Source organism: Vicugna pacos, chromosome 4, assembly GCF_048564905.1.
Source record: "Vicugna pacos chromosome 4, VicPac4, whole genome shotgun sequence".
NCBI lineage: Eukaryota > Metazoa > Chordata > Mammalia > Artiodactyla > Camelidae > Vicugna > Vicugna pacos.
Window position 1 is genome coordinate 36703719 of NC_132990.1, and position 26658 is coordinate 36730376.

Genomic DNA, 26658 nt, shown 5'->3' on the forward strand with positions numbered 1-26658 from the left:
TATACTTCTATTACTTTTAAACTTTTTAAGTGAGCAAAAAAAGCCTTGGTACAGGTTAATCAAGCACAGCCTGGAATTCTAAATCACTGCTTTAGACACGGGGGAAGGACATTATTGCCATGACTAGGCTAAGGGTTGAGTATTTTTCTCAGTCTTCTTTACAAGCCAAGATTGTATGGCTTGTCACAGCCTGTTTTTTCTCTTTATTACATTAGCAAAGAACACTCTGAGCCTTGTTGAGGAAATTAAATTGAATTTAAAAGGCAGCATTCAGCCTTAACTGGACTTGCGCATGTAGGTAATTCTGGAGCTGTTCTCCAGGGAGCCGACTTTGGGAGAAGTGGCAGACCCTTGGATTCATTTCATCCTAAACCAGTGGGTTCAGAAATGTCTGTTTGCCTCAAATCTTCAGGATGCTGTTTTGAATTGTCTTGAGTCATTGAATTAACACAAATATTTTTGCCAATCATTTACTCTTTATACAGTGACTAGACTAGACTAGTTGGAAGAATTACTCAAGGCCCTTGATAAGCCTTCCTATCAGCTCTACATTTTATTAATGTGGTTATTAGATCTGCCAACAAAGAATGATCAGGTGAGATGAGTATAGGGCATAGCAGCTTTCCTGCTTTAATCGTTTTAGTTTAATTTTTATTTGTATCTGTGCCATTGCTAGCCTGTCATCAGTGGAGATAGTCCTAAGTTAACTCTAAACAGGTGTATAAATGCTTTTTCATCTAAGCATTTCAAAGCAATATATCAAACTTTATTTTCTGAAAAATTCAAACATATACAGAAGTGGACAGAATATTATAATGAACCCCCATATACTCTGCACTCAGCTTCAGCAGTTTTCAACTCGTTGCCAGTAGTGTTTCACCCCACTGCCCGCCTCCTCGTAGAATTTGAAGCACATCCTAAGCTCACGTCATTTTGCTCAAACGTGTTAGAATCCCTAAAACTGAAGGACTCTTTTTTTAAAAAAAAAAACTAGAATCTCTTAATCATACTTTTACAGAATTCGTAATTCTTACTAGTCAGTGTTCAGATTTCTAGTTGTTTCAGAAAAAAAAGAACCTTTTTTATAATTTGGATAAGAATTTAAATAAGGTCTCTTTGTTAACTGAGTCCCCTCCCCTTGGTCATTTATTTTTTTTATTGTGGATATTTGTTGATGGAATTGATTTGTTTGTTCCATTGTCCAGATTTGGCTGATTACATCCCCATAATTTCCTTTAATATGAGCCTTTCTCCCCTATTTCTCCTGTAGATTGATTGTTGGATCTAGAGGTTTGGTGAAATTTAGCTTTGATTTTATTTTTGGTTTTCTCTCCTCCCATCCTCAGGCACACAGTGTCAGAATGCCTTTCTTTCTGTGATATTAGCAGTGTCAAGGACCACTGACTAGATCCATTAATTCATTACAGATTGTAAAATGGTGATGTTCTTGGTTTATCACACATTAACTAGAATGCTCAAAGGATTTCCAAACAAGAAGGTGCCTAGCGCATAATAGTTGCTCAATAAAATAATGAATAGAGTAATTTCTGTAAGAACCCCTGTGACATGGGAAATTATTAGAAACCTTGCTTGCTTAAGATCTGATCAAAGAGCATCTCTTTCCTCCTAGAATCACCATTTGTCTCCATTTTGCATAAGATATCAACAGATTACTTGAATTGCCGCTCTTAATATCCTCTAATACTGGGTGCCAATTTTTAAGTGGGGCTGTTTTCAACAGTTGTTTGGACCCATCTGATGATTATTCTCTGTCAGTCTTAGGCCAGCTTAACTTTGCATTCCTTACAGATTTGAAAAGCAGAAAAACAGAGGGTAGGAAAGCTAAGGAAGCCCTGAGGTGTGTTTCAGAACAAAGCCTCCATCTTAAACTCAGCACCAAGCACTCTTGGATGGTTAAAGGGTCTTTGAAGTTGACCCAGCCTGTAACATGCTCTTTTCATAAAGACCTCCTAAAAAGAAATGTGATCTTCTTACCAGATTCCACACTCAGCCTAGTTTATAGCGAACAAGCTTGTCTTTCATCTGCCATTTAGTTGTGTGCCCAAAAGAGTCTCTAAGTAACAGCTTGATTTTTGTCCTAGACACATGCATATAAATACCTCTGGTGTGGGAAGGCTTGAAAATACCGTAGACTATTATCTTTATTTTTTCTGACAACCTAGAGCTTATAATCACAGTAAATGCTTTTAGTGCTAAACATTTTTCACAAGCATTATAATCATGAAGCACAATATCTAAATTCTTATGTTTGAGATACAGGACGTCATGTTATACATTCTTTGCTGCTGAATGTTTTGGTTTTCACTTGCTTATCCGTATGGAAAGCAGTATAACAAATGCATGTTTCTGCTGTGGTCAGAGTGCGCAGCAGAGAGCTCTAGGTAAAACAAGCCTTTGGTTAGCAGAGTTGTCTTCTGTACGATAGGGAAAACAGATCAACCTAGGGTCAAATTTTATTCCATAGAAGGGCACTGATCATGTGCTCGAGTTTTCAGAGGGGAGATCTGTTCCTAATATTTGTGGGCATCATGAGTATAGTCTTCTTGGAGGAGAGAGTTGAGCTAGGCCTTGAAAAGCCAGTAGGATTTGAAGTAAGGACCTTCCATGAAGCAGTATGAGTTGTTTGTCTTATGTCTTCAGGGTACATTTAGGGGTAGATAATGGATTTCAGTTTGACTAGCTTAAGAGGTGTCTCTAGACTATTAAATAACAGAGAGTTGTTGGCTGGGGCCATAGTCACATTGACCTTCAGAGTCACCTGAGCAGTGATGAGAGACTGCAGCCTTTGAGGAGGAGTATGATGTGACCTGGTCAAGCGAGGGTGTCGGAAATGGATCAGAAAGGGAAAGAAAAAAAGTGTAGTTGAACTCAAAGCATTGGCAAGGAGGATCTTTTTGATTATAGAAGCCACAGGATTGGGCACTTAATGAAGAGAAAAGGAGTCATGGAGTCTGAAGTCCACATTAGAATGATTTCAAATAAAAGAGAAAAGTGAGAAAGAACTGCTTTGGGAGAGATAAGAGTCTGGGGTTGCAGCAAGACAGTGCACAGAAGTTTAAATGTCTAGACGAGCATGGGAAACACAGGACTGGTGCTTAGGAGTGAAATCTGACTAAAGGAAACATTTTCAGAATGGTCTATAGAGAGATGATAGCTGGAATCTACCCTAAAAGTTATCTTTTGGCATCTCCCTGGAGCTCCACCTCATTCAGGTACCCTTATATCTCATCTGCACTATTGATACCCACCCCCCAGTCAAAAGTAGCTCCCCCTTGTGTGGGGTATGTCCACAGCATCCTGATTTTTCTTTCCAGACCTTATTCCAATCTGTGGCGCTTGTGTAATTTTGAGAATGGTATAATTGTCTGTTTTTCTGACCCCTGACAATCTGGCAACTTCCATGGTGCCTAGCACAGACTAGACTTTCAACTTTTTTCCCCCCAAACAAAAAGAGTAAATGAATCACTACCAAAAAGTCAAGAAAGAGAAGAGTTGAAGAGAAAACTCTGGTGAATATCTTTAGGGTGCAGAAGACAAGGCCAGGAAAAACAAATAGGAAGGCAAAGAACCAAGAGAACGTGAGGGGAGAGGATGGATGGAGATTCCAGTGGGAGTGGTCAGTGGTGATGGATTCCACAGGTGGAGGAGAACAGGGACAAGAAGAATTAGCATTTATTGGGTGCCTTCTGTATGCCAGTGACTGTCCTAAGACTTGGCAGGGATTACCTGAGTTTTTACACATACTCTGTGAGGTAGGTGTCCCTATTATCTCTGTTTTACAGATGAGAATGCCAGGCCCAGAAAGATTACATACATATTCTGCTCCAGTTCAAACCAGTGCAGGAGCAATGAGTCAAACCAGGTCACCTGGCCCCAGAGCATGGAGTCTTCACCACCAAGCAGCCACTTGGACTCCTTTTAGCAGAGGGACAGGGTGCAGTGGCTAAGGACTATGGTACAGAGGATGGAAAAGGAAGGAGGACCAGCCACTCTATGTCCTTTGGCTGTGAAAAGAGGATATAGCAATGCCTGTCATTCTAAGGGCATCTCCCACCTTAGGGGCCAAATCTACAGAAATCAGGTGTGAATGAGAGCATCCCTGATGAGTTGCCAGCCATGACAGCCTAGAGAATATGCTTTATTTCAGGAACAGGTAGTTTTGATCACGTCTTCAGGATATTGTACCAGCTGCTTTGACGTTGACTTTTTTTTTTAACTACATTCCAGTATTATTACTGACTTAAAATAGTCCTTGAGAAAGAAGAGAAAAAATAATCTGGCTCTGACAGTAAAAAGCCCTGTGATATTTCAGCTTTCTTTCAGTTTTATATACATCTGTGAATCCTTCCTGCTTTGGCTTTTTCACAGGTGAGGGAGTCAAGTCTTGGCCCCACTGGATGGAAAAGCACCTGTGTTTGCATGGCAGCTGTGTTTTGCATAGCAAATGCACAGGTACAGAATCCACCAGCAGCAGTGAGGTCAGGCAGACATACCGGGAAAAAATGTGCGCCTGAGTGACTAGACTGGCGTCTGTCACGTTGCAGGATGGTGCACCCTCTCAGTGCTCACAATGAAGATTTTGGCAGACTCATTGATTCCTTTAATTAAGGAGCTGAGAGATATGAATACAAAACTGTTTTGTTCCTAATGGATGCAGATCTGCAAAGCACATGACTAAAATCTGTTCCCCAAACTTGTCATTGCACAAATTTGGGAAATTGATTTAACGTATATACCTATATATTTGTCCTTTTCTTCCTTAATATTTTTTTATGGTTGGTGACTTTCCCTAACCCCAAATCCAATGGTCATGCTCAGCTTTCTACACAGTAAGAGTAGAATTTATCTTTTTTTTTTTTAAGGCTTTCACTTGCTGTATATCCACTCACTAGAAGCCTGTCCTCCTGAGGACAGTCCAGCCCCCTTTAGGTATGCTGATGGTCCCAGGAAAAGGACAGAGAAAAATAAACTCTGTTTAAACTGTATTTGTATTTTTTCTTAGTTGATTCTCAAAGTTTTGGTTTGTGTATTTTTCAGGTAAACCCAGACTAATATTTGTCCACTGAAAACATAGAGATCATTTCTTACTTTGTCCAGTAGTTAAAATTGGACCACAGCCTGACTTCATATCACTCATAAAATGCACATGTTCTCTTTGGACTGTCCTTGGGCAAGACAAAGCTGCAAACAAAGCTGTTCAGGTTGAATAATGCATTAAAAATTTTATAAGAAATTATTTTTTAAAAATTATTGTCTAAAGCTTATTCACAAGCAGAATTGATATGTGGATGCTTTGCAGAGAAAAATAAAACAAATATGATGGTGTCCAGGAGGGCCTTTCAGTCTTCACCACTCTGGATGCCTGTTAGGAACATTTGCAACATGGTCTCAGGGAGTGATTAGAAATTGCTTTTGAAGCCAGGTCACTGCTTTGGAGGGAACATTTTCCTGTGGGCATTTTGGGCTGTGCGGGGCACAAGGCTGTGATTTTTATCCTTTGAACACAGGACTGTTCCCTCAGGCAGATTGCAAGGCTGTTACTTTATAGCCCATTGACCAGAATTTGCTGTGTCAGCCAACCTTTTCCTGTCCAAACAGTGCTACTGGGTACCAGCAACCCAGAACTTTTAAGGTAATTGGGACGCGCCAAAAGGGCACTGGTAGGCAGGCTAGAAGTGCAGTCATATTTCTGTTGGCTTTTTATGAATTTTTGTTTTGAGAAGTGTAACCCCAGGGGTGTTGACTTCAGGCTGACACCTTGAATGTAAGCACTGAGTCGCCATGAGTCATCATCACCGTGATGGTAGCTAGCAAATTAATTGAGCACTTTCTTTGTAGCAGGATTTTTTCTAAATACTTCACCTGCATTACCATATTTGATTTTCATAAGCACCCTACGCAATAGCTAATGTTACTGTCACCATTTTAGTGGGGAGGAATCTGAGGCTCAGGGAGGTGACGTAACTTGCCTAGGGGCAGCGTTTGCTCCGTATCCTGCATGTCCTTCTCCAGCAGTCTCTCTAAGCAGGAACACGCCAGCACTGACAAATGAGGATAGGAAAGCTGGCTTCTGCAGATGGTGGTCATTGTGCAGTGCTGGTGAAGCTCTTGGTGGGGGATGCGCTGTTCCCAAGCCGTGCTGTCAGGGTGGTGGAGAATTAGGAAGGCTGAGAACCTTCTACACGTGTTTCTGTCTGAAGAAAGCATCCAATATCTGTGAGTGTTTTCTTTTAAGAGGCTGGGTCCTTGACAACCCTGATGCAAACCTACCTTACTGTCTTCCTGGCTCCGTGCTGCTTTCTGAAGGAATAGGGCACTAATGCGCCTCCACGGAGAACCGGCCAGTGGGTCTGATGCTGCAAGACTGGAGGAGGAAGGAAAGATGATAGGAAAGGCTCACCACTGACCCATCCTGGCGTCACTCCTCCGCAGATTGGGGAACTGGTTCCCCACTGCTGTCAGGCTACTCTCTGATCTCTTAGAAACTTTCATGGCCTAAACTGCTTAAATAATAAGATTCACTCCCCACTCTTGCCTGTGTCCTTTCCAAAAGTACTCAACTTAGTATTCTGAAAGGTGAAGGGGGAGCACTCTGCAATAATTGATACCCACTTCCAAGCCACTTAAAGTTTCCTCATTGATGGCAGGGGTGCATAAGACCCAGGGATAACCATATTTTTCAAAGACTGTGTATGCTGTAGTTCACAAGGCCTGCTGCTAAGAGGCATCCAGGACGTGGCAGCCGCAGGTATTTGAATCCTCCGGCCCCTCCCCTCTCAGTATGTCATAAACATCTGATCAAAAGCAGTTGGTGCAGATGCTGACTGCTATATATGAAGAGTCCTACTGTGTGGCACGGGGAGCTACAGTCAGTACTTGTAATGGCTTGTAGTGGGGAGGGCTGTGAAGAGGAAGATGTATATGTGTGTATGGCTGAGTCGCTTTGCTGTGCCTCAGAAACTGGCTCAGCATTGTGGACCAACTATGCTTCAGTTAAATGAATGAAAGAGTGAGTGAGTGAAAAAAAGGCACTTGAACTGAGGGAGAATGAGAAGCATAAGAAATTCTGGGTACATAGTCAACCCTGGTGAAACAATTACCTATAGACTCTGATCATCAAAGCCATCTCCAAACTAGGGCACAGCGACAGATTATCATGTCAGTTCAGAGACAGCTATTCTGCCACACAGGCTTGTCTTACTTTCTGGGCTATTTAGATTTCCTGAGCAGCTTCGTGTGAGAAATGCCAGGCATTAAAAAAAAAATCTGTTGTGGAGGAGAATCATAGACAAACTATTAGGAGAAGGACTTTATCATAGAGGAAAATACCCCATTTTCAGTTTCTCCTCCTGAATACCCTTCTTCTGTTGAAGAAGGGTCCTGAGCCTCAAAGACCCACCCATGCTCTGAAGCTGTGCTGACTGCCTGCCTTGTATCTCATTGTTATGTCAGAACATTGCTGTCTTCTTTGTCTGGCTGCATCCAGCTACTTTTAATTCTTTCTCTTCCCCACTGTTTGCTGAGTGGATAATTAAGCATTAAGTCCTATTCTTTGTCAAGACCATACATTTTAAAAAGATTTGCTACAGGGAACCAAATGTTAACTTTAAAAAATAAGCTTTGAAGAGGAGACCACTGAACTCTAGCAAGATGAAAATTTTGAGAAAAGAATCCAAACAAAAGGCCATTCCAGCTGGGTCTTCCTGCTGAGGAGGGTACAAGCTTGTAGAGACCATTGATTGTTGGTTTCTCTCTTCTAGTGCTTAAGACTGTGGATGCTGGAGTTGCCTACTTGGGTTTGAATCCCAGCAATGCTACTTACGAGTTTTGTGATATTGAGCAAGTTACTTTATCTCTCTGTGTCTCAATGTTTTCATCTGTAGAATGGAGACAGTAGTAGTACCTAGCTCAAGAGCTGTGAGGATTGAATCCAAGTGAACCACTTAGTACCTGGCACATGGAAACTATTCAGTAAATGCTATTAGGGAAACATTCATGGAGTATTAAGGAAAGATGTTCTTACTCTAGATTTGCATAAAAATACCATCTTGGAGCCATGAGGATAATCCTTACTGCACATGACCTAATAATAACTTCAAATGTTTTTATTTTGATTTTTTTCCTCTATCAGCCACCACCTGGGAGAGAAGCTGGAGCTGCATGTCTGCATATCTAGAGCTCTCTGGTTCTGTGCAGATGAGACTTATGAGCCATTTGAGTGACTGGCCTCCTGGTTCTTTTTCTTCCTCAGGTGCTGGAAAGCTTCAAGATCATGGACTATAGTCTTTTGCTGGGAATCCACATCTTGGACCATTCCCTCAAAGAGAAAGAAGAGGAAACTTCACAAAATGTGCCTGATGCTAAACGTCCTGGGATGCAGAAAGTCCTCTACTCAACAGCGATGGAATCCATCCAGGGTCCAGGGAAATCTGGAGATGGGATCATCACAGAGAACCCGGACACGTAAGTGCAGCCATCCGCCCACACACTCTCTTGATCACGGTGGCCCGCATCATTGGGTAACTAAATGCAATCACGCTTCCTTTGTGGTGGCTTTTTAGTGATAGATTCCTACCTGGCGCTCAGATGGATTAACCCAGCCTTCATTTCCATTCATCCACAGATGACTAGATGAGTGGCAGTTTTTCAAATTATTATCATTCTTTCACCCATATGGTTTCTTTTTTCAAATGGCTCTACTTTTTAACAATAGCTAAAAATGTTTTTACCCCTATTTACGGCATATTCAAAACATCCACCACAGAAGAGGGAATATACTTTGAATAAACATGTATCTAAGCAAATGCATGATAGGAATTATGTCCACAATTTAGAGCTTTTTATCTGCAGAAGAGGATTCTGTCGTCCTGGTCCTACACCCTGGCAGATGTGGTCTCTTTCTTCCACCAAATGTAATAGTAGCTATAGGCTTAGTTTGCATGTATAAAGTGCAAATTGACTAACAGTTACAACCAAGGAAAATTATTGAAATGGTTGACTGTGTCCCATGTATGAATTAGCTGAGCAAGGAGACTGAAAGAAGTCATTTTCCTTGACTGTAAGTGCCTGCTTTGTAAGAGTCTCCAACAATGACTAAATCACAGGTATATTTCACTTTATAAAGGATATTCATCCATATTAAAGATTTTTTTAATTCTTGCTATAAATCCATCTAAATGTCCATTAATTGATTTAACAAATTAACCTATATCAGTATACTGAAGTACTACACAGTCATTAAAAACACATTAGCATTATATGACCCAGGAATCCCACTCCTGGGCTTGTATCCAGAAGGAAATCTACTTGAGGATGACACCTGCACTCCAGTGTTCATAGCAGCACTATTTACAATAGCCAAAACATGGAAACAGCCTAAATGTCCATCAACAGGTGACTGGATAAAGAAGATGTGGTATATTTATACAACGGAATACTACTCAGCCATAAAAACTGACAACATAATGCCATTTGCAGCAACATGGATGCTCCTGGAGAATGTCATTCTAAGTGAAGTAAGCCAGAAAGAGAAAGAAAAATACCATATGAGATTGCTCATATGTGGAATCTAAAAAACACAAACAAACAAACAAAAACAAAGCATAAATACAGGTCAGAAATAGACTCATGGACAGAGAATACAGACTTGTGGTTACCAGGGGGGTGGAGGGTGGGAAGGGATAGACTGGGATTTCAAAATTGTAGAATAGATAAACAAGATTACACTGTATAGCACAGGGAAATATACACAAAATGTTATGATAAATCACAGAGAAAAAAAAATAATTTTGGCTTGAAATCTGGATTCATGTAAAAAGGCTTCACAAAATACCCTGGAATTCTATTATGTGATGCATGATGCTTCATAAGCTTACTAATTTGATATGCTATGAAATCTAAACTCAAGTTGTAAAAAAACAAATTGTAAGAATAAATAGTTATATATGCAGATTCTTTAAAATTAAAGGTATGAGAGATGGGAAAAAAACACATTAGCATTGAATGTGAGAAAATGTTCATCATTTAGCAATCTGAAAAAATCAGATTATAAAACATGATAAATAATGGCTTTTGCGGATTAATAAATACACACACACAGGAAAACTATACCAAATGTTAATAGTGGTTATCTTTGCATCCTAGGAATGGATTCTTTATATATTTTTTCTTTATGCTGTTCTACATTTTATTTTAAAATCTTTTTTTTAAGATTCCACATATAAGTGATATCATACGGTATTTTTCTTTCTCTTTCTGGCTTCACCTAAAAATGAACTTATTTACAAAACAGAAACAGCTCACAGACAGAAAACAACCTCACGGTTACCAGAGATCAAAGCGGGTGGGAAGGGGTAAATTGGGAGTTCGAGATTTACAGATACTACCTACTGTATATAAAATAGATAAACAACAAGTTTATGCTGTATAGCACAGAGAACTCTATTCAGTATCTTGTAGTAACCTATAATGAAAAAGAATATATGTATGTATATGTATGACTGAAACATTATGCTGTACATCAGAAATTGACACAACATTGTAAACTGACTATACTTCAATTTAAAAAATGCAAATACAAAAAAAATTTTTTTAAAAGATTGAATGGAAATTGGGATCTGATATCAGTGCAGTAAAAATAAGATCTCCTCTAGGAAGGAAAATTAAAGTAGCAGCTTTCACTTAAAAAAAAAACCTCACAGTGAATATATTAAAGTGTTGCATTTTTAATAAGCAGTATTTTAAAATATTTTAAAAATTCTTGCTCGTGGTCTTTAAATAGGAATACTTTTTAACTGGATTCTTCCCATCCAGCTCTTCAGAACTGACAGCTATGGTATTATTCTTCTTTGTGGGAAGGACATCATTTTGAATTCCCAGGAAGGCTTTAGCTGAAGCCCAAAAAAATGGTGAAGGGAGAGATAGTTCAGAATTCTTAAAGATAGCCCTTTTTCATTTACAATCTGTTTATTAAAAATGATTTTTAATTTCCTCTTCATATAAAATGCTTTCTCTCTTGCTCTATCCACAGAATGGGAGGCATTCCAGCAAAAAGCCATAGGGGAGAGAAACTACTTTTATTTATGGGCATTATTGACATCCTGCAATCATATAGGTAAGAAATTTGAGAAATTAGTCTTTTATTATTTCAAAATTAATCAATGAAAGTGTCTGAAAATTCACCATATGGGAGTGACTTTACACTTTTTCTTTTTCTGTTCATTTATGTTTAGGTTAGTGAAAAAGTTAGAACATTCCTGGAAAGCTCTTGTTTACGACGGGGTAAGTGATTCTTATGCTCATTGTTAAACTGGATATTTTTCTTGATTTCTCAAGACTTCAAAGTGTGTCTAGGAAGCCATGTCACTTGAAGAGGAGAGGAAGCAGGATCTTTATAAACTCAGAATCTTAGGCTAGCAGATTGGTTCTTATCTCATGACAACAGAAATGTGACTAGCCCTTCAAATAGAAGCCATCCAGCTGAGGTAGAGGCCAGGAAAACAAAATGATGTCTTGTTTTTATGTGCAGACTAAGGGGCCCAATTATGAGTTGGTAAGAACAAAGAGGAGACTTTCCATAGGCACTGGGAAGACCAGTAGTACAGGTTAACTGAAGTTTTCCCAGGACCAAGCTTCACAGAGGTTTGAACCTGACTTTGATGGTAGACAGCCCTGGGCTTTGAACCCTGCGTTCACCACTTTACTAGCCACGTGACCCAGACACATGGCTTGTTTGACGTCTCTTAGCCTGGTTTCCTGTAGCCGGGGCATACTAACAGTACCTAGTACCCATCTCATAGGCTGATGTGAAGGTTAAATTAAATCATGCACTTTAATGTTCCTAAATACAAATGGGTGCCTGACACATAATGAGGACATAGGAAGGGAAAACTTTTCAGTTGTTTTGGATTTATATGTAACAAAGGCTGACTGATAGGAGGATGTCTTTTGGACCCAGAATTGGCATGACTGAAGAAAACAGTTATCAAAAGCAGCCTCTCTTTCTGTTTGTCTATCTGTCTCTCTGTCCACGTACACATACACACGCACACGCTCACACACGCACACAACTTCCTATCTAGATGTCAGATTTGAACTTCCTGCTGCTGACAGAACATTTATGGCCTCAGCCTCCCTCCCTTAATAACCTGAAGTGACACTTCCAAATAATATATTGGTCACAGATTTGCTCACACATATTTTTAAGACGTTAGCAGACATGTTCCTTTGAAAAAAGATAAATTATAGTTGCTATTCTTCTTTCTCAGAAAAGAACACTCGCTTCCTCTGTTCTGTGAAAGACTGGTAATAACCTTTCAGTGTGAAAAATCTGCATTTTGTCCACAGGCGAAGGAGTGACCTTCGTCAGAATGCACTTTTAAACAATGGGTTAGCAAGGTTGTTTCTCAGAATTAAACTTAGACTGATTTTTCAAATCAAAGATTCTTTTTATAAAGAGACCAAGATAGTAGGTTAATTTTTTCCCTTCTAGCTAAGAAAAGTAGCAACTGCCTAGTGCCTTGAACATGGAAGGGAAAGAGAGTAAACAGCCCCTGTTTCATTCTCTTCGGTTTTCTGAGACAGCTTCAGTTCCCTGAGATTTCTCATCTGAATGACGTAGTCTGCAGTTGGTCAGATGGTCAGATGCTTCTAAGGAGCTCCTACCTTTGTCTAATTAAGACGTATCTTCTGTTTTTGGTTTTTTTTTTTTTTAAGAAAATCTCTGAGCTGATTATGTATTTGTGTGATTGTAAGCAATAATTAAGACATTTGTGTCTGTCTACAAATGTGCCTCTGATTTAAACAGTGCTGCTTCTTGGCAAAGAGAGCCACAGTCTGACTTCTCTTGGAAGTCAGGGGTTGAATCTTAATCATCTTGCATCCTACATATTTCTAAATGACAATACTTGTTGGGAATTTTTCTCCACTTACAACAGGAGCAGGCAGAAACACTGGGGAGAGTGCGTGTCAAACCAGCGGGAGATTTTCCACCACATCTGCAGCATCACTGATAGTCTGGAGGACCCCTGTCACTTGGCCAAAGAGGGTTCCTTCATAACACACTGATTGCAGAATTACCTTATGCCTCGTGCAACACCCAATTTCACAGATGAAAAAACTGAGGCCCTGAGATACTGTCTTTACCCCAGATCACTCAGCTTTTTAGAATTAGAGCCAACACCGGAACCAGGTCTCCAGATTCTGGTCCCATGTGTGTTTTTTCTTCTGAACCTACTGCAGACACTTTATAGTTTCAAAATGTAAATTTTTAGACGCTTCCCTGTTGGAATCCATAAACCTGGATTCAAAATGGATCACTAAATAAGCAATTTACTATTTCCAGGAATGCGTATCTTGGGTAGTAAATAAATGACTACAGAATAAACATGGAATTAGCTCCTTCATCCATTTCCTTTCCTGGATTTGTAATAAAATGCCCCTTCAGTCCCAAAGACTCCTACCAAGCATGAGAGAATTGAGTTAACAATTTAATTCAGTTCAACTCTATCTAGCTAGTAGATAATTCAACATAACAGGGGTCATCAGTCGGCCTTGTCTCCTAGGAATCTTCCTCGTGTCTACATACCTTATTTTTGGAAAGTGAAACCAGCACACTTTTTTTCCCCTTCAATCCCGCTCTTACATTATAGCTGTTTTGCTTGTTATGTCCCCAGTTTTTGTCTTGCCTGAAAGTGATATGTCTTCGTTCCAGATGACACTTGAGACACTAGTTGCCTGTATTTTTAAAAAGGGATTTCAAAGCCCCTTATGGGACAAATGGAACAAGGATCAGCTATTTGGGTTTATAAGGCAGAGTATTTTGCTGTCTCTCCCCTGCCCCTCTTAATGCTCTGTTTCACCATGAATGTGTGTGCTCAAGATTAAGCCTTGAGCCTCCTCCCCCAGCCTAACTCCTAGGCACACAGCACATGGGGCATTGCTCTTTTCTGGCTCCAGACACCCGTGCCTCTGGTTAAGGGCATTGGCTAACAGAGAACCAATTGCCTAGAGCTTTCTTCTAGCTTGAAACTGAGCGGTAAACCTGTGATACCGGATTTGTCTTTTCAGGACACTGTTTCAGTTCATAGACCAAGCTTTTATGCAGACAGATTTCTAAAGTTTATGAATTCCAGAGTTTTCAAGAAAATTCAAGGTAAGATTTTTATTTTTTTTTTACTTTTAGCAATTGCTGGTTGATTTCACTGTGTGTATCTTTGCAAGATTTTTATTGGAAGAGTTTGGGCCATTTATCTCCCAAAAGCAGGAATCACTTAGTAATTATGGTTAAATATCCCAGTCAGGTAATTATTGATGCCATAATCATTAGAGTCCTATTTTGTGCTGGAAAAAAGTATAAACTGCCTGAATGTCCAACTCTACAATATATTGGTTAAATTATTACAATGCAATCAAATAACAGAATAATATGCAACAAATAAAGATGATGGCATATACATTACTGGGATATTGTGCTGTACACCAGAGATTGACACATTGTAACTGACTGTACTTCAATTAAAATTTTTTTAAATGATGCATTAAAGGTACGTTTAGTTCTTATACATTTATTCACATATATAGTTATTGGTCTGCATACCAAAGGCATAAGAAAGTTATAATGGGCTATATAAAAATGTTAACGGTAGTTATTCTCATGGAATATTCTTCAGGATAGATGATATATTAGTCCTCAAAACCCATTTTAGTAAACTTTTAAAGATTGAAATGATACGAAGTATTGTTTCTAATCATGACGGAATGAATCACCAAAGAGTGAAAACTTAAAAATTCACAAATATGTGAAAATTTAACAACACTCTCAAACTACCAGTGGATCAAAGAAGAAAGTACAGAGAAATCAGAAAAAACTTGAGATGAATGGAAATGAAAATACATGTTCCAAAAACATAAGATGCTACAAAGTCAGTGCTCAGAGGGAAATTTATTGTTTATTTTTCAAGTGTTGATAGACCTTAAACAAATGCTGTGACAGTTCCTGTTATGCAACATAGTGATTCAATATTTCCATACATTTCAAATGGATCGCCACCATAAGGCTAGTTACGATATGTCACCATACAAATATAATACCTAGTTTTTGACTGCATTCTCCAAACTGTACATTTTATACCCATGACTCATTTATTTTGTAGCTAGAAATTTGTACCTCTTAATCTCCCTTACCTATTTCTTTCCTCTCCCTGCCCCTTCCCCTCTGGCAACCATTTGTTTGTTCTCTGTGTCTACAACTCTGTTACTGTTTTGTTATGTTTGATCATTTGCTTTGTTTTTCAGATTCCACTTGTAAGTGGAATCATACAGTATTTGTCTTTGTCTGATTTATCTCACCATGATACTCTCTAGGTCTATCCATGTTGTCACAAATGGCAAGATTTCGTTCTTTTTTATGGCTAAGTAGTATTCCATTGTGTATATACGTATATATCACGTCTTCTTTATCCATTCATCTATTGATGGACACTCATGTTGCTTCCATATCTTGGCTCTTGTAAATAATGCTGCATTGAACAGAGGGGTGCAAATATGTTTTCAAATTAGTGATTTTGGTTTTTTTAGATAAATACCCAGCAGTAGAATTGCTGGGTCATGTGGTAGTTTTGTTTTTAATTTTTTTAAGAATCTCCATACTATTTTCCACAATGGCTGCACCAATTTACATTTCTACAAACAGCACATGGTTGTTCACTTTTCTTCACACCCTTGCCAACACATTATTTGTTGTCTTTTTGATACTAGCCATTCCTATTGGCCATCTGTATATCTTCTTTGGAAAAATTGTTAAGATCCTCCACTATAATATTCTGATATACTTCCTATCTATATTTCTGTGTGTTGTGTATTTTTATAAAAACAGAAGCATAATGATGTACAAGTTTATATATGTCCTCTATTTTTTACATAACTTGAATAGTTTCCCATATCATTGTATAGTGTACAAAAACACTACTTAAAATTGCAATACAACATTAAAATTATATAAATATGCCATAATCTATTTAACCATCTTTCATTATTGGGCACTTAACATTGTTTCTCCGTTTTCTATTTCTAATGAAATAGTATTTTTATGAACGTCATTTCAGATACATTTTTCCAAGCTTATGATTATTTACTTAGGATAGATTCCAAGAAGTAGTAGGGGGTTAAAAGGCACATAACTACACAGAAAGATTATGCCACTCTAGACTTCAACAAGAGTCTGTATTGTTTTAGCTCTTAGCCAGAATTACTCTTTTTAAATTATTCTACTCTGATAAGTAAAAAATGTTATCTGGTTGTTTTATTTTGCATTTCTTAAGTACTGGTGAAGTTCAGCTATCATTCATGTTTATTAGTCATTTGTAATTCCTTTGAGAATTGAGCTTTGCAGTGTTTGCTCATTTGTATTAGGTGTTTATTATTTTTCCAAATGACTTCTATTAACTCTACATATTAAAGATACCAGTTCCTATTTAATCTTACTTTATTCTAAGAAAAGCTTCTGTTTCACATTTGACTATCTCAGTGTTATCTTAAAATTGGTCTCAAATTGAGACTACTATAAATTAAGTTCTCTGATTAAGGCCTTTTTTTGCCTAAGATGGCCCATGAGATAGTATTTGTTGAGCTTGCAATCCCGTGTGAATACCAGCTTGTAGTTCAAATTTTCAAGGAAGATTTTTCCACCTCCCTTCACCCTTTGACATGGGTGGAAGACATGAGTTTCCTTGTGGTCCCTGGTGGGTTTATGGAGGATGTAGCCCTTGGAATCTCAGCTTTAGTAAGGCTTCTCCATGAGCTTCCCCATCTTGGCAGCTTTTGTTTTCTTAGTGGTGTATATAAATTAATGGTGCAGTCACTGGCATTCTCAATTCCATGAAATGGTGTGTGTTGTAAATCTTTCCAGTTTATCATGTTTTTTAATATAACAAGTCTCTTACTTCTCAAGTAGTCAAATCTATTGACTTTTTTACACTTTGACTTTTTAGTTTGCTCTTTAGAACATCTTTATTTAGATATAATTCATATACCGTGAAATTCACCCTTTTAAGATGTACAATTCTGTGATTCTTAGTATATTCACAAAGTTGTACCACCATCACTACTATCTAATTTTAGAACATTTTCATTACCCTGAAAAGAAACCTCATTCCACTTTAGGAGTCACTCTCCATTCCTCCTCTTTCCAGCCCCTGGCAACTACTCATTCATTTTCTGTCTCCATGGACTTGTCTGTTCTGGATATTTCACACAAACAGAAGCATACAGTATGTGGTCTTTTGTGTTTGACTTTTTTCACTCGACGTTTTCAAGGTTGAGCCATCTTGTAGTACTATATTCTTTTTATTGCTGAATAATATTCCATTGTCTGGATATTACACATCTTTTTTATCCATTCACTAGTTGATGGATATTTGGGTGGTTTACATTTTTTAGCTATTATTAATAATGTTGCTGTGAACATTGATGCACAAGGTTTGTGTGGACATATATCTTCATTTCTCTTGGGTATATACCAGGGAATGGAATTACTAGGTCAGATGGTAACTCTCTGTTTAACATTTTGAGTAAATGCCAGGCTCTTTTCCAAAGCAGCTATACAGTTTTGCAATCCACCAGGAATGTATGAGGAATCCAGATCTTCACCAGATATGTTACTGTCTGTTTTATTTTAGACATTCTAGTGAGTATAAAGTGGTCATCTCAATGTGGTTTTGATTTGTATTTATCTAAGGACTGATGATATTGAACATCTTGTTAAGTGCTTATTGACCATTTATATTTTCCTTGGAGAAACGTCTATTTAAATCCTTTGCCCATTTTTAGTTGGGTTATTTGTACTGTTGAATTATAAGAGTTCTTTATATATTTTTGACACAAGTTTGTTATTAGATATAGTATTTACAAATATTGATTTAATTTCTAATCTTTGGTGTGAAGTAGGGTCCAGCTTCATTCTTTTGCATGTGGATATCCAGTTGTCCCAGCACCATCTGTTAAATGGCCTATTCTTTCCCCTATTGAATTATCTTGGTTCCCTTGTTGAAAATCAGTTGTCCACAAATGTTGTACTAATTTCTGGATTGCCCCCAAGTTGCTGAGGAACCTGCCTTTTACCTCCAGTCATATCCCCATCCCATCCAGTCTCTCCCCACTGCAGACAGACAGATCAGTTTAAAATATAAATCTCCTCTTGCTAATTTCCTATTAAAACCCTTCCACACTTAAAAAAAAATTTTTTAATAAAATGTTCAATAGATTCCCTAGTCCACAAAATCCTTAACTTCGCTTCTGAGCCCCTTTCTGATGTGGCCTCTCTTTCCCTCTCCTGTGATTCCTCTCACAGCCCGTTCCATGCTATACCCCACCCCCTTGGCTCCTGTAGCTCTGAACTCCCTACAGGTACCCCTGACATTCCAGGCTGCCTCCATGTCTCTACGTGTTCTTGTCCCCTTGCCTGTAACAATCTCCATCCTTCCTCTGGTGTTCCTTCACGTCTCAGCTCAGATGATATTTCCTTCATAGCACTGATCATACCCTACCATAGTGATCTGTTGTTCTGTTCCCCTCATTTGACTGAGTTCCTGAAAAGTAGGGACTATATTTCGTCCTCATATATATTCCGAGAATCTAGCACATTTCCTTCGCACATCCTAAGCACTCAATCATTATTTGATGAATAGCTGAATGAGTGAATGGACTTTTCATCTACTACCAACATTTAAAAGGGTAGCAATTTAGTTAGTAAAGTTGACACTTTAAAATACAACTCCAAAATGCTTTATCAACTATGCTTAAGTTAAAGCCCTTAATTCCTACAGGTATTCTTTCTTTGTAGGTGAAAGTTTCTCCTCCCTACCCCGACTTCCACCCTCAAGAAAACAGTACCCGGTCTTCAAGTTTTGGTTTTTTAACCATCTTAAATCCATTTATCCCACCTCAGAATTAAGTCATGCTGTCAATGTAATAATGTTTGCAAAACTCTATAATTCTTTCTGGAAATATTAGTCATGGTAATGTTGAAGCCTCACTGAAATTCTCTACCCAGATAATGTGTCTAAAGTACTAAACATTAGTTTCCTGAAGGGAATAGAATAGTACATTAATTAGTTAAAAATGAACTGTCCTAAAATTTCAGAACAATAGTTCATTATTCAACCAACATTTGAACACCTATTATGTATGTAACACTATGCTAAGCATTAATAATATAGAAAGCTTTTTTGAAGCAAATTAATTAGTTCCTCCCTTGGTAATTTTATAGTCTGTTTTGGATCAGGGATTAGAACATGTAACAGATGTATAATGTAATAAAGCAACTGTTAATAGAGTTTTTGCATATGCTTCTCGTGGTATGCAGAGAGAAAAAAAGACCAGACTTCACAAAGAGAGCTTCGCAGAGAAAACAATATTTAAACTAAGTCCTAAAAATGTAAGCCAGTATTTATTAGGAAGAGAAGCCAGAGGGCATCTTAAGTAGGGGGAACAGCATGTGTAAAGGCCCAGGGGTAGGAATGAACATGGTAGGTTCAGGGAATGGCAAATGGGTAAGCTGAAAAGCATTAAGAAAGGTGTAGAGTCAGTTGAATAGCAGGACGTAGGGCTGGAAATTGGATACAGGATACCTATCGCCAGACATCGTTTAGCCAAGGACAAATCCAGGAGTTTCTGTGACACAAAAGAAAGTAACCAACAACCCAAACCATCCTTTGAGATTATCTAGTCGAAAGAAGACACTGAGGCATTCAATTTCTGCAACATTCAAGTCCTTATCCGCTGAGTGAGGCGCAGACGGTTCCTTTAAGAAAGAGTCACCATTTAAGACAACAGTATGCTTTTTTTGGGTGCTGTGTGGTCCTGGCAGGGGTTTGTTTTGGGGTCTTCTCAGCTCCTTATTGTATGTGATGCTGATTTTGAACAAAGAGCTATTTCTCTGGGGGACTCTTGGCCTTCAGTCCATTATAAGCCACAAGTACAGACAGCTCTCTGAGTGTCTTCCTCTCATTCATGTTTCCATGATGCTGCCAATATTATTTTCATCCTAGCTGTTTCTCAATTTAGAGAATTAGCACTGATTCAAGAGCTAAGAGATTCTCAAACCTTTCGATCCAGGGCTGCTTTACATTCTTAAAAATGATTGGGGACCCCAAAGAGCTTTTATTTATGTAGATTATATCCATCTATATTTAACCTATTAGGATTAAAAATTGAGGAAACTTTTAAATATTCATTAATTCTTACAAGGTTACAGTAAAAAAATTGCATATTAACATAAGTAGTATTAACAAAGAAGTTTAAAATTTTTAACATAAAAAGTGATTATTAAAAATAATTATATTTTCTGTAAGCACATTTGACTGTCCTTTGTGGTTGGATTACCGCATTCTACTGATTCTTATTTTGTAGTTGGCTTTATTCCTTTGATAACTATGTAAGTTTAAAAAGCTAAAGATCTAATCTGTTCTTAGAAACAATAATTAGTACATATATGAAAACTAAAAAATGTGCAGTATACTGTATACATATTTACATGCAATATAATGTGTATGTGCAGTTGAACTGTAGTAATTCTACATAATAAAACTGGGAACAAATTTTTAATAAAATTTAAAAATTAAGATAAAAAACCTGAATAATTAGGTAACCCCAAAAAATTATATTTTCCATAAAAATAATTGCGAATAAGTGGCATTACTTTATATCTTTTCAAATCTTTAATTCTGGCTTAACAGAAGACATCCAGATTCTCACATCTGCTTCTGAATTCAGCCTGTGGTGATACCATAGGTCATGTAGCATCTAGAATACTCGGGAGAGAATGGGAGTGAGGAAGATAAATAGCTTCTTAATATTATTATGGAAATAGTTTTAACATCACAGACCTTCTGAGAGGATCTCGGGGATTTCTAGCAGTCTCTGAGCCACTTTTGAGATTCCCCTGGCTTAGAAATTTTAAAATGTAGTTGACCGTTGAACATCATGGGGGGTTAGGGGAGCTGACCCCACACACAGTCAAAAATCCACATGTAACTTGGAGCCAGCCCCCTACATCTGTGGTTTCTCGGCATCTAGGGATTCAGTCCACCCTGGATCATGTAGTACTATATATAGTATTTACTACTGAAAAAATTCTATATGTAAGCAGACTCTCACAGTTCGACTTGTGTTGTTCAAGGGTCAGCTGGACCACATTGAAAGACGAGAGTTGAGGGTTTATAAGAAGTTAGCAAATAGAATGTTAAAGCAAAGGCCAATGTGTAGATAATTACTTCATGCCTGTAAAAGCAAGTGTGACCACTGTTTTGATAGGATGAGGAGTTAAGGGAAATGTGACTTATCTGGTCCACTTATTTACCATTAAAATCCGTTTTGATCAGTTTTTAAACTTTCAAAATCTCCTCCCGTCAAAGAAAAATAAACTCTAGTTTTATCTTTTCCCCCTCACTTCAGCCAGAAAATAGAATGCCAAAGAGCTACGAAAGAAACCACCGATTGGACAACTTTAAAGAAAGACACCTGGTCTTGTGCTTTGTACCTCTGTGACCTTGAGTAGGTTACAGCTTTTCTACTGTCACTTTCTGGACCTCTAAAAGGCCCTATAGATACAGCCTACCTCCCTCGATGACTGACTGGATGTGAATGCTGGCTTCTAAACTCTAAAGCCCTTTACAAATGTTATTGATTATGATGATTATGTTATTGTGATTTTAATACTGCTCATGGGACACATAAGCCTTCCCTTCTCTTTAAGTGGAGATACTGCCCTTTATTCTTTCCTCATTTGTGTGTCCCAAAGTCCTTCTCCAATTAAGTTCTTGCAAGCTGCTGATGGCAAGTGGCCCTCGTGAGCGGTGGAGTCTAAGCTCTGAGATTCCCAAGGCCAAACACAATCACTCTAATGCATCTGCTGTCAGATTATCCCTGTCTGCAGACCCCCAAAGAAGGAGAGACACTGCCAAAACCAAGTGCAGGGGAAGGCATGCACAAGTCTCAACTTCCCTCTCCCCCTACCCTCCAAGGAAATTCTCTAACAGTGTTAAGCCAAGAAAAGTTACTGCAGCAAAGAGTGAATGTAAATCAGGATGGTCTGGCTGCACCTGAAGTAGGTCCTACTGACATAGCAAAGGTAAAGTCACAGCCTTCATTCGGTGAGTGTGATTGATGGTGAGCACTCTCGCCTTGGCTCAGGTTTCCAACACACTTCAAAAGTTGTAGAATGCTGTTTGGACAAAGATCGGGAGTAAATTTTACATCTGACCTAACTATGACCTAGAAGAGACCCAAAGGGCAGGAAATTTCAGTGGAAAGCCACTGAAAGAAAAAAGCAACCAGAAGTAACGTGGCTAAATTGGGCAACATGAGTATAAGATTAAACATTGGCATGTTAAGAAATTCCCAGTCCCAAGTTAATAAAACTGGGGTCATGAGAATTCTCCTTACTTTACCATCTGTGTTTATCAACCCACTCAGCCTCCTCCCAACACTAGAAAAACATTGCTCAGGGGAGAAAAAATAATTCTTTAGCAACAAACATTTGAGTTTCACCTCAAATAAGATGATATTTCAAAATCTGCAGAGATACCTCAACTTGAATTTATTCTAAGATACTCTGATTTAAGTCAAGTCACCTTATTTTTTTTAATTGAAATATAGTTGACTTACAATATTGTGTTAGTTTCAAGCATACAGCAGTGATTCAGTTATACATATATATGTATAAGTCTGTATTTTTTTATTTTGCATTATTGATTTTTACAAGATACTGAGTATAGTTCCCTGTTCCTTACAGCAAATCCTTGTTTATCTATTTTTTATACGATAGTGTGCATCTGTTAATCCCATAGTCCCAATTTATCCCCACTCCTCCCTTTCCCCTTTGGTATCCATAAGTTTTTTCAATGTCTGTGAGTCTGATTCTGTTTTGTAAATAAGTTCATTTGTACTATTTTTATATCACATATAAGTGATATTAGTATAATATTTCTTTCTCTGTCTGACTTACTTAGTATGATAATCTCTGAATCCTCCATCTTGCTGCAAACGGCATTATTCCTTTTTTATGTAATATTCCATTGTATATATGTACACCATATCTTCTATATCCAGTCATTTGCTGATGGACACTTAGTTTATTCCATACCAGACTGTTGCAAATAGCGCTGTCAAATCACTTCAGACAAAAAAAATTATCAAAACACAATTTCATCTCTCTTTCCTCATGTATATAAAACAGAGCTTCTTGCATCCTACTCAAATAATAACTAAAATGTTAATAAATCATAAGTAAAAATTTAATGAAATATTAATTTGGTTTTACAATAACCTGTAGTTGTCTCTTTTCCTTCCTGTCTAGCTTTGAAGGCCTCACCTTCTAAAAAACGTTGCAATTCCATCGCTGCCCTGAAGGCAACGTCCCAGGAGATTGTGTCCTCTATTAGCCAGGAATGGAAGGACGAGAAGCATGATTTGCTGACCGAAGGGCAAAGTTTTAGCAGCCTTGATGAAGAAGGTAAAGACATGGATTTAAAAAAGAAAGAAAGAAAGAAAGAAAAAGTGCTTGTGATGTTATTTATACAAGTAATATAAATTCACAGTAGAAAAATTAGAAAATATTTGCACTAAGAAACAAAGGCTATTGTATTAAAATGAACACATGTATGTATATGTGAGTGAAACATGCTGTATGTTGGAAACTGACATGTTGTAACTGAGTGTACCTCAATTTGAAAAGAAAAGAAAAGCAGTCTAGTTGCTAATTTTTAAAAGGATATTTACAGTATGGCACAGTTTGTGTGCAATTTTTAAAACACAAACGATACTACCCATAGTTTACAGAGAAAAATAGAACATACTAAAATATTCAGAAACAAAGGTCTGTAATCTCACTACCTTAAGGTAACAAATCTAAAGGGTTTGGTGTTGTCACTGGTAGATCTTGTTCTGTTTGCATATACTTTTTTCAAACACACACATGTTAATATGTATATATACACATAACTATACATACACAGTGTGACAGTGAATTATCAATTTATGTTCCTCTTTAATGAGTTTAATACCAGTTTTATAATTTTCTCCTTGCATGTCTTATATTCCTACTTTTTGTTAGATTTATTCCTCAGGTAGTTATAAAGACATAAATATATATTTTCTGTCTTTTCAAATAGTATATTTCTAAGATTTGGTCTTTCTGGCTGTTAGTTACTACTGCATAGACCTCACATCTTTTTTTCTTTCTTCCTTGCTGACTAGGACTTCTGGTACAGTGATGAATAGAAGTAGTGATTGCGGACAGCCTTGTCTTGTCCTGATTTTAAAGGGAATGCTTCTAGTGTTTCACAGTTGAGAAAGAAATTTGCTGTATTTGATACCCATAGTCAAGGAAGTTCCTTTTTATTCCCAGTTTGCTCAAGTTTTTATCAAGAATGAATGTTGCATTTTTATCAAATGTTTTTCGCTATCTATTGAGTCAGTCATTTGGATTTTATCTTCTAATCCTATAAGAAGAAGTGACATTTTAGATTTTATTTTCAGTATATTCTTTTAAGAATCCCAAAATTTCCTGAAAATTGCTTTTACTTCCTTAAGATTAGATCTCTTCTTGGGGTTTTCTTTTCCTTAGAGTCTTTAGAATAGTTTGTTCATCTTTTTCCCCTCTGCAGCACTTATCCACATGTGCCTTGTTGGGTTTCTTTCTTTTTCATCTTATAAATCAACCTTTACCCAGATTTAGTGATTTCAGTAAGAGTTACTGAATTGCCTTGCTCCTCTCTCAGAGTTGATGGCAGTTTCTGTCAGGCATCCACCCTTCTCCCCTAAGCTTCCCTACATTGGCATCTTCTGCCACACTGCCTGGTTTTCTAGGATAAACCTGTTTTAACTGTGTTAGTTTAACTTTTTAATAGTATGCTCAGTATGACTTCTGTCAACTATACCTCAATATATATATTTTGTGTGTGTGTATACATATATATATAGTGTGTATATATGTGTGTGTGTATATATATATGTATATATATATCTTCTAAAATTTAAGTTGTGAGTCCAGCTGTTAATCTGGGGGGGGGAGTACGATAAATATACTCCGTAGCATCTGGAAAGTCTGGAAACATGGGAAGTAGTGCACAAAGTGAGCTTTTTTTCATATGAACTATTCTCTTGGACCCATAGCTTCAATTCTAAAGGTACTTCACCAGAAAAGTTCTCTGAAGGTTGAAGAAAAACCTATTGAGCATATTCGTTGAAAACTGTCAACATACTGTTTTTAAATGAGTTGATCTTGACAATTCTCTGCATCTAAAAGTTTGCTATAAAGGTCAGCCTTTTTACAATGCTCTGTACTCGGGGACTTCCCCTTTCGTAGTGCACCAAGTCATCACCAAATTTCCCTCTAGTTTTTAAGCATTTGTTTTCTGTCATTCTTAGTATGTCTGGGTCATACTCGTTTTCTGTTGCCATGTGACTAATTACCAGAAAGCTAGCAGTTTAATGTAACTTCCTTTTATTAGCTCACAGTTCTGTAAGTCAGGAGATGGCAAGGCTTTCCTGGGTTCTCTGGACACAGCTCATTGAGGTCTCAGAAACTGGGATCAAAGTGTCAGCTGAGCTGAGTTCTCATCTGGAGGTGCTGGAAAAGAATCCTTTTCCAAGTTAATCCTGTCGTTGGCAGAATTCACTTCCTTGCTGCTGTAGGGCTGATGTCACCCTGTCTTTGCTGTCTGACATCTGGGGGCCAGGTTCAGCCCCTGAAGACCATCCTCATTCCTTGCCATGCAGCCCCTTCCATCTTCAAATGGAGAATTTCTTGCAAGTCAGTCCCCGTCACACCTGGAATCTCTGTCATCACCATCTCTGACCTCTAGACACAGATTTAAGAGGCTCCTGTAATTAGGCCAGGCCCACCTGGATGGTTTGACTAACTCACAGTCAACTGATTAGTAGCCTTAATTATATCTGCAAAATTCCTTTGGCCACATTAGATAAAATGATCATGGGGTAATGTCTCATACTCACAACTTCCATCCATGTGCAAGGGGAGATTATACTAGAGTACAGGTCATTGGGGATCATCCTAGAATTCTGCTCACCACACTGGTTTAAAAAAAAAAAAACTAAAGAATATGGGAGCATAAGGAAACAGTTCTCTGCTTCAAAGAACTGCTCCCAAGGGGTGGAGGGGTCAGCTCCCCATTGGGTGCTGTGTGACCTGGACCTGAGTCCCTGGACAGATGGCATTTTTCTCTATTCCATCACTCAGGAAGCTTCTGGTTTATGAAGTCAAGCTGAGTATGTCCAAGACCTGAGACTGTATTAGTTGCTCTCAGTCCAGCGCCATCTGCATAACGTTTAGTGGCGATTCCTTGGAATCTGATGTAAGGTTATTTTTCAGATCCAGTTTTCTCTGTTATTGAGAGTTCTCATATTTTTCTCTGTATTGAATGAGAAGGTGGTGGGATCAAGTATTCTGAAGATTGCTAACCAACTCCTATTAAATTGAAGCCTTTCTGATTTTTGCACGTTGAGCACTTCATTACTTACATTTTTGCATGATTATCATCCTTTATTCATCATGGCAGTTCTTTATTTTGACCTGAATCAGAGGCAGAGCTGCACCATCTCATACGTTTTAATGTGTGC

The 26658-nt window shown here is 38.0% G+C and overlaps 1 protein-coding gene across 10 annotated transcripts in view; it reads left to right on the top strand.

Moving 5' to 3' along the window:
- PIP5K1B (phosphatidylinositol-4-phosphate 5-kinase type 1 beta) overlaps positions 1 to 26658 on the top strand; it is a 404141-nt gene that overhangs the window by 312371 nt on the left and 65112 nt on the right. For all 10 annotated transcript variants that reach the window (XM_072959563.1, XM_072959562.1, XM_015250318.3 and 7 more), the window contains 5 exons: positions 8273 to 8484; positions 11051 to 11134; positions 11253 to 11301; positions 14089 to 14173; positions 23375 to 23530. In XM_072959563.1, coding sequence (XP_072815664.1) covers positions 8273 to 8484; positions 11051 to 11134; positions 11253 to 11301; positions 14089 to 14173; positions 23375 to 23530 — 586 coding nt within the window. The remainder of the gene's footprint in view (positions 1 to 8272; positions 8485 to 11050; positions 11135 to 11252; positions 11302 to 14088; positions 14174 to 23374; positions 23531 to 26658) is intronic.